This window comes from Gallus gallus, chromosome 2 (assembly GCF_016699485.2).
Source record: "Gallus gallus isolate bGalGal1 chromosome 2, bGalGal1.mat.broiler.GRCg7b, whole genome shotgun sequence".
Lineage (NCBI taxonomy): Eukaryota > Metazoa > Chordata > Aves > Galliformes > Phasianidae > Gallus > Gallus gallus.
Window position 1 is genome coordinate 18,658,544 of NC_052533.1, and position 9,202 is coordinate 18,667,745.

The 9,202-nt window shown below is 46.7% G+C and overlaps 1 protein-coding gene across 3 annotated transcripts in view; it reads right to left on the reverse strand.

Moving 5' to 3' along the window:
• PLXDC2 (plexin domain containing 2) overlaps positions 1 to 7,907 on the reverse strand; it is a 234,730-nt gene extending 226,823 nt beyond the window's left edge. For 2 of the 3 annotated variants that reach the window (XM_046938254.1, XM_040691787.2), the window contains exon 1: positions 4,926 to 5,025. Coding sequence is in view for 2 of the 3 variants with exons in the window: in XM_040691787.2 (XP_040547721.1) it covers positions 4,926 to 4,946 (21 nt within the window). In the remaining variant the exon portion in view is untranslated. Of the gene's footprint in view, positions 1 to 4,925; positions 5,026 to 7,514 lie in introns of those variants that run through there. The other variant, XM_418613.8, reaches the window with a different exon arrangement.
• Between the last annotated feature and the right edge of the window lie 1,295 nt (positions 7,908 to 9,202).

Here is a 9,202-nt window from a genome sequence, read left to right on the forward strand (position 1 = left end):
TACTTAGTTTATATAATAATTGATAATATTAAAGAGAAGTCAGATATTTTACTCTTCTAGGCTTTTCTACTCTTCTAAGAGGATTTATAATGCTGAGAGGTTTAAAAATATCATCATTTTATCCTCATCTTTGATGACACTGTGATCTTTTCAATCTGTTCCCTATGATATTGCACTAAATAAGGCTTTGTGTTTGTGTCTATTTGTTCTTTACTTAACACATTATGTTATATATTGAGGTAGAAACAGGGAAGTGACTAAAAATACTCAGGGAATCTATGTTGTGTACAATGAATGAATAGGAAACTTGACAGTAGCAGTGTCCTCAGTTCTATAGTATACTAACACTATGGTCCCAGTGCAGTGACCACAGTGAACTGGACTTCATACTTTGCAATAAAATGGCCTCTACACAGACCTTTCAGTAGACTTAAATTTGGCCTCTTGCTGTTCATGGAGCCAGGCTTAGCATAGCTGAGCCTGTTTCAAAATCCTTCCACAACTGAAACTGAAGGATGCCTTCGCTACCTTCCAATATCTCTCCTAATGAGAAAATCTGACCTACAGCATAGCCACATGAACTACTGAACCACTGCAGGTGAGAAGGAAGCAATCCTTGAAGAGGACAAGAGGGGCAACAGGAGGGTAAAGGAGGGAGATAAGAGCCTACTCTGAAAACAGTTAAGCCACAAAAGGATTGCTAACAGAGTGCCTTGCATTACTGAATCTATGCTGCAAACACATACTGTCAGGCTTCAAAAGGAGAATCACATATACCCACAACGTGAAAGCAGAAACATGCAGGGGAACATCATAGAGTAACTATACCAGTAGAGAGTCCTGCCAATTTCCAAATCAACTTGAGTCCCTGCTCTCAGTCTTCTACGGATGCCAAAATAACATTTTCCAATGAATTTCTGGTTAAACCGCTGACTCATTGAAAGAAGAGCCAGCATAGTAATGAACTCCCCCTCTTAAACTCTTCACCTTTCAGAAGAGGCTGAATTTTTGATGGATGATACTCGACTTTTACAATCAGCCTAGTAGCAATTCTTGTGAAGAGGAAAGTTGTAATAATTCAGCCCAGATGCACTATTGCCCATTCAATGTTTTCAGAATTCATATTACAATCAGAGGGAAAAAAAAAAAAAAAAGAAAAAAAGAAGGTAATTCTTGAATACAAGAAAAAAATACAGTTCTAAGTGCTCATTACTGGATAACCAATGCATCCTGTTCTACTTCTAGAGTCTAGCTGCTTAGATGAAACTTCCAAAAAGAATCTGCCTTAGTAACTACAGCTGTTAAGGAAAGCTGCTTACTGCATGGTGTACCATCTCTGTAATATAAGCAGCCCTTTCAAATGGTTTAGTTATATCTATAAAGAAATGGACCATAGCTCCTAGAATTCACAGTGAAACATACTTTTGAAATGTTACCAAACAAAAACAAAACTTAGTTTTAATTGAAAGGTTTATGTATTCAATTTGTGGAACTCTTCCTATTCAAGTCAAGGATTTCTTACTAAATAAGGATACGTAGAAGAAGTGATGTCTGCTTAGTGTTCTCATAGAGACACTTTTGGACACCTTTTAAAAAATTCTGCCTACAATGCAACCTAGGTAGTGTTTGTATTAAAAGATAAGTGCTAAAACAAGTTAGAATAAGACCTCACTTTAAAAGCCTTTTTTTCACAACACGAAAACTCTACCAAGCAGCATCTTAAATGTCTTCCCTTGTCTGTAGTTACAGAAAGTGTAGTGAAAATCACGTTACAGCCATGCCTATCATTGACAAATGAGGGACAGAGGCCTCAAGCAAAGAGAGCACTTGAATTCATGCTTGAATTTTATCTAGCTGCTGAGTTCAAGGTGAACTCTTACAAACTTAAAACTACTCACACAGAATGATTCAAGTTATCTAGGAGAGACATTGAAAGGTCAAACCATCCAGCCATTTGCTCCAAGGCAGGAACAGCTGCCTTTCTGGACAGAATGACGTTTCAAACATATGTTTATCTAACCTGTTTCAGTGATGAAGACTACTCAGAGATAATCTACTTCCATAGCCGTATCATTCAGAAATCCACCCTGTTGCAATTTAAGTCATTATTTCTTGTTAAGGACAAGTTATTCCCGTGACTGCAGAAGCCTCTTATGTACTTGAAGGTTGTTACCATGTCACCTCTTAGTTTCATCCTCTCTAACATTTCTTTCAGTTTTTCTTCATATGACACTCTCCAACTGGTCTATGTATTTCTTGAAGCACAGGGCTTGGAACTGAGGATTATAAGATCCTGTTGGGATCTTATGACTGCAGAGCACAGAACATAGCATCACTGTATGTGTTGTATTTCTATATTTATCCTTACATTTCTCTTGATGTATCCAACCATAATGTTTGCTCCTTCTAAAACTGAGTGTTAAAGCCAAGTGCTAAGCCTGACCCTGAATCTGGTCTAAGAGCCTGCTTTGCATGCTTTTTTTTAGAAGAGAAAAACATTGGGCCAAATCCAGCTGGAAAGAACATGCCTATGCACTGATGCTTGGTGAAGGGAGACAAACATGTTACACAAGCTCTTTCAAATCCAGAATTTATGAGGACAATTAGCACAACTGATTGACCAACGCTGACAGCAAGGAGAGCTAATTGAGGCTCTGTTTATTTGTTGGATGAGGAAGAGTGAGGAAGTAGAAGTGTTCCATGATGACATACGGCATCCAGCACTCCCAAACATTACCTCACAGTAATGCTTTAAGCTCATTTTTCAGAAGCCACAAACGAAAACAAAACCCACGTGCACTTAGCGTGGCTTGTCTGCATACTTTTCCATGGAAAGTAATCTCCCAGGCTCTTCAAGTTCCTGCTGTGATTACGCAATTCTCTGGTTTAGTAAATACAACATCTGCCAATTGCACCACATTAACACTCCCAGCTCAGCCCTCATCAAACCTAATAGTTGGATATAATTTCACACTGCTGGCAAGCATACAACATTTCCTCATACTAGATGAGAAATGCTCCTGTCAAATGACCTTATGTTCACTTCCCTGCACACAGGACCCCAGCACACGCTTACCTTAACTACTACCTTCTCAAATTGCACTGGTATTCATTTGCCCTAGGAAGCACGAACCACACTGGGAACTTGTGCTCATAGCAGTTACACCAATACACGGACTGTGGCCTCAATTGGTTTTGAAACCAGGGCAGCTATAGAGTCTTCTTGTTGCCAGCACCTTCAGAGTTACAAACAGCATCACTGCTCAGTACTCCAGAGAGCACAATAAAACCACAGTGACTTTTGTGAAAAACAGAGTCAAATGATGAAGCTTCTTTTAAAAAGAAAAAAAAAATTCAATTCCTTAATGGAGAAAACCAGTAGGATTCAGACTGAGAGTGTTTTTGATGTGATATCCATCACTAGCTTAATTCAAAGCAAAGCAGCTTCTGGGCATCGCTGCACAGTATCTCATAGTCCCACAGGAAACACAGCTCCAGGTCCAAACCTCCATCTCCTGAGGTCAGTGCAGGTGCAGGGAACAGCAGCCCTGCTTCACTGGGCCAAAACACTTTAATGAATGTGCTAACTCACACATCATGAATAACTAACTCACACTAAAAATAGCCTGTGACTATTTTTCTCAGTGGGCCTTTCTCATTACCTGACATTATGAATTCCCTCATCTGATTCTTTCATGGCCTCAGGAGTCTCTTGTCCTACAGGAAGCGGCTTTAGTGAACTGCAAAGGTTTTCAGAGGAATGTGGTATTCAGCACAGCAGACATTGCTTCAGTGTTATGCTTTAAACAGCCCTATGCATTGCTAATAAATTGCTGCCCATAGCGAAAGGACTTTTCAAATACAAAGATCATTTTGTCATTTCCTACATGCCTACAGTGTAGGAAGGTGGTTTCCCTGTTATTTATAATCAACTCCTAGTCAAGGGTCAGAACAGGAGCCAGATTTGGAGTCAAGTGTTTGCTGGGTTTTAAGCGTCTCTCTGAGTATAAAAACTGCAAGGAAGACTATTTACAACCAACGTTTCTGTTTGTTTTCCCCATGGGATTTTCAAATCAGTGAACTGTGACTATTTTTCTCACTCTAAATTTGTGGAAATGAGTTTCTATGAGAGTGACTTTAATAACTATGTCAATCTTACCATAGCCTTGATTTATCTGCTATTCGTTAGCAATACTTCAAACCACCCTTTCAGCAGAAATGAAAATTACAAAAATTGGAAAAAAATTAATAATAAAAGGAAGAACCAGGTTGAAAGTTAAGAGATTACCTCTTCAAAGGAAATTCTTGGTAAAACACTTGAGATATGCAAATAGGATTTACTTGGGAATGTCTCTGGGATATTTCAGTGATAGTTTCTATTTACAGATTGAGTATAGAAAAAAACAAGAAAGAAAGAAACTTTGAATGCAAAGAGAAAAATAATCTGGTACATGTGTTGTCTTAAGTCATAATAGGCTTGCTATTTGTAAGATAAAAGCTGCAGGTGCTCACCTGTGATGGCAATATTCTGAACAGAGTAAACTCAAGCTGTACAAACCTGTGACTATTTCAGTAGATAAATACTAAATAAGCACTAATAGTAGTTTATCCCATAAAAGTAATTCTACCCCTCTTTGAATGGTGATGCTTGGAGACAGGAGCAGTCCAATGAGTATAAATTATACCCAGAATATGCTTTGACAGAAGAGAAATTGCAATAATAGTCTCCTGATTCTGGCTGCGTTAGCTAAAGAGCACAACATTCTCATGGCTTCCCGTTGCAACGTTTCAACAAGCAGCCAGCCCTCACTCAAACACCCGGGAGCCCTCATTGTTGGGCGAGCTTTCAAAAGAGCACTTTGCTTCAGCTCACTGAATTCCTGTCACATGCAGTTCGGTTACTGTCAAACGCGCTGAACACAAACCTTAGGTTTAAGAACTTTCATTCTTGATTCAGAGAGTTTTCCCGAAGGCAGAGGAAGCTGTGCCCACGCTCCGGGAGCTGCAGCGGCCGCGGTGCCCTCTGGCGGGGACAGCCCCGCTCTCGCTCTCCGCAGCCCCGGCTCGAACACATTACCCACAGGGGCAGCAGGCGGGTGCCGGCGTGCCTGCGAAATGGCTTCGCTTCAATGGATCTCACCTGATTTCCTCCCTGGGTACAATTCTAGGAACTTGCGGGGGGAAACAGTATGTATGTATTTATTGGTTATTTTCCCCCCCACCTAGTTTCTGTTGAAATCATGTCACAGCCCTTTGGTGCCATCCTCAGAAACCCTCTCCTGGTTCTAGCTCTTAAGGGCATACTTAACATTTGCATTTCTTGACACTTAATCTCATTCACTTTCAATATGGTGTTTTGCCACTGAACATATCAGAACCGGCTTCCCCTTCAGTATCCGCAGCTACTTCAAAGATTTGGTTTCTACTTCAATTCTTCAAAGTCTGATCTGAGCTACTCCAAAGGGATACAGTGGATGCTAAGTAGAGTGAAACTTTGAAATAACTCTTTCTTCATTTTGGCTCACAGAACCTGAAGTTGAGTCCCTCTGGCTTTATTTAATAATTGTCTACTTACTGATTAGACACAGTCTATATACTGAGATCTATACCGTTGAAAAGCAACGTTTATTAAAAACTTTTAAAAACTGTAATGATGAAAACGTGTTAAATGTGACTCTGATTACATTAATGACATCTGAGTGTTGCTGTCATAATGCAAACTTTTTATCCAAGGCAGAAAGGAGAAGACTTCGTGGTTATAGACACCCATGCATCAAAACTAGCATGAGATTGTTCACCCTAGCAGTGGAAGGCAACAATCTCTTCATATATTTTCTTCAGAACGCACTGCACGTCAAGGTAACATTTACTTATTATTAACTCCTTGGTACTTCCCACTGTGCTCAGTAACACACCAGACACTAACCAGTGACTTAGGGATAAGCAAGCTGCTGGTGCAGCTTCTGCTGAGCACCTCCTAGCGCAGACCTTGCTGACTGTTACAACTCAATAGCCTCATTGAGTAACAAGCAGCTATTCTTTGTCTACAGATAGATTGTATTTCATTTAGTCAACAACAGAACTTTCTTTTAAAGGTACGATGGCTGTAGGTGAATAAACTTTGTAAACTTACTCCTCTGCCACAAAACAGGATTATTTTCTTTCTGTACTCTCACAGCCACACTGTCGTTTCACCCAATAACATTATCAAACACCAACAATTGCTATCCAAAGCCCCATGAGCAGCAACACGCATCTTGCAGCACTACATGGACAGTCTCCTGCTTTTTCCCTTCAGCCCCATGTGCCATACGAGCCCCCAGCAAGCTGCTGAGCTACCTGGCCCTTTAACCATTCCCAACCCAGCGATAGGCCCCTGTCTGGGAAAAGTCCCTTCTGCCTGGCACATGTCTCAGCCGGCACTGCAGAGAGCTCCTGCAGCTCTCCTGTTTGGGGCACTTACTACTGTGACCACAGAACACTATACATCTATACCAAACCTTACAGGAAAGGAAGAAGGGGCAGCTCTGGTACACCATGGACATATTTCAGCTAGTATAAAACTGACTGGTATTTCAATCATAAAAGCAGAGTTTTTACAAGTACGTATACATAGATACAAGGTAGAAGGTGCTGCAGCAAAATCCCCTGGCGTGCAAAACCGAGCTTTTCCTCACTCGCTACTCAAATACCTATTTGCAGGAGCACTGAGCTTCCCTCAGCAGCTCTCCCCTCCGCAGCACAGGAATGCGGGACGCAGAGGCTTTGGCGGTCAGCAGGGAGCCCCGTACTGTGTGAAACGCGCCGCAGGTGCCGCGTGCCACGCACTAACAGGTACCTCCGGGAGGACCCTGATACCACCACAACCAAACTTAGGCAGCAGGGCAAACCCCTCGTTCTGAACTAACAGCTCCCACAGCCCTCGGGGGCTGCTCCATGATCCCTCTCTCAGCGCTTGGTTTTCAGGGAAAGCCGCAAGCTACAGGGGAAGCGAAGTGCCCGCTGGCTCTCCCAGCGGGAGATGAGGGGAAACTTTGCCTCCCCTCCCACGGTTCGCTGCTGGGGCTGCGGCGGGGCCCCGCCGCTGTAGGGAGGAGGGAACCGGGCACTCTGCCTGCCTCCCCCGCTGCCTCGGGCTCCCCGGAGCCTCTGTCGATTCCCGTCAGAGCCCTTCCTTCTCCTTCGGGAGCCGGGAAGGAACCTACAGAGATCCCGCGGAGAGACTAGGGAGAACAGCACCGGCTCCCACGTATGGTGGAGGGAGGAAAGTCCCGAGTTCTCATTCAAATAAATAAATAAAGCGAGGAAGAGCTCTTCCCGGAGAAGCCGGCGAAGGAGGAGTGAAAACCTGGCGCCGCGGTCACCCCAGGGGGCAGTGGGAGCCGAACTCCGATACTGCGCTCCCCCCCTCCGACCCCGGGCCTCGCGGTGCTGCTGGGAGAGGCGGCGCAGAGCCCCCCCCGGCCGCGGGCCCGGCCGTGCTGCCCCGCCCGGCAGGTACCGGCCTCACTTACCGCGGCTCTGGCTCGGCGTCTCTCCGGCGGCGAGCTGGCAGCGCTCGCTCAGGAACTGGAAAAGTAATAGAAATCCAGCGGCTAGTTTGCTTCTCCGCAGCCTCGCCATAGCACGGAGCTGCCGAGACAACTCTCCGGGATGCGGGGTACGCGCCGCTCCTCGTCGGAGGGTGGGGAAGTCCGGCAGGCGGCGGGGAGCAGCCCTAGCAGGCGCCGAGTCGCCTTCCCCTCGCAGGAGCTCTCATTGAGGGGCAGCGGGGGCTGGAGCGGGGCTGGGAGCGGCGGATGGGGAGGTCTCCGTCCCCTCAACTTGTGCGGCCGCGCCGCTCTCAGTCCAGCGGCATCACTGCTGGGGAAAACAAGCCCAGTCTCGCCTGCGAAGTGCCAAACTCTTCCTCCTTGCAGCCTGCTGATTGATTTTAGGAGAGCCGCGGAGATCCTCCCTTCTTGGCTTGCCCCCACCCAACTCCCTTCCCCCGCAGGGTGAGGCTTGGGTGCCTTAGGGACGGTGCCTCCCCTCGGCACAGCGCGAGCGGACAAAACCCCTCCGAGTGAGACGAGCGGGGAAACCTTCTAGCTGGAGCCGGCGGGCTGGCCCCGAGCCCCGGGGTGGGAGGGCAGCACCCAGAGGGCGGGCGGATGCGCCGCGGTAGAGGATGCGGGCGGCGGGGCGGCAGACGGGGACGCACAAGTTCTCCTTTCGGGCGGATTTCCGCGGCTGTCAGCGCGAGGCAGAGGGTAGCGGAGGGAGGCGGGCGCTTCCCCGGCTCGCGGTGCAGCCCACGCTGCCGCCTCCCGGAGCTCGGCGGGGCGCAAGCGCTGCGCTTCGCTTCGCTTCGCTCCGCTCCGCGGCTGCCGCTCGGCCCAGGAGGCGCCGTCCCGGAGCCGCGGGGGGAGGCCGGGGAGCGGCACGCACAGCCCCGCGGCCCGAACCCGCCGCTCTGCGGGACGAGGAGATCCGGGCCCAGCCTCACCCTGAGGTTCAGAAGTTGCTTTGTAAGGATGGGTCCGTTCCCATTTGACGCGAAGCGTCAAACCTCCAAGACCCCTTTACTGCCTCCCCCTACTCCATATTTTTACTTAGCTTCCGGAGAAACCAGCTTCCTTTCATCCCCCTTCCCTTCCCTCCCCCGCAAACCCCTCCTCTGTTTTTCTTCCTTTTCCCTCCGCAAGTCAGAGGCGCTTAGGTGCGCTCATCGCTACGAAAGTGCAAGGACTGAGTGGTCCGTCCGCCAACAATAGATCTACACGCTTAATTTGATGCGCTGTGATTTATCCCATCCCCTGTGTTAATCTGCGAACAGCAGCACGGAGGCAGAAGCGAGCAGAGGGCACATCCATCACTCAGACACAGCCGAGTGAGAGGGGCAGCGGCTTTGTACCCGCTCGGCGAAGTACAAGGCTGGGAATCAGCCGAGCTCCCTACGGAGCCGCGAACGCACCTCGCAACCCTTGCTACGAAATAATTAAATTAATTAGAGTGACAATTAAATTAATCAAATAAATAGGGCTACAGAATGTTTGACATTGCAGATAACAAATACTTAATCACAAAGGAAAGACGAGTGACGAGACCGTGTTCTCCCTCAATTTACCGCTGTTTGTGAGATTAAGAATTCATCAGCCCCACTGTAATTGCCTTGCTCTTTAATGTTTGATGTTCTTACGTGTCCATGAAAGCAGAACAC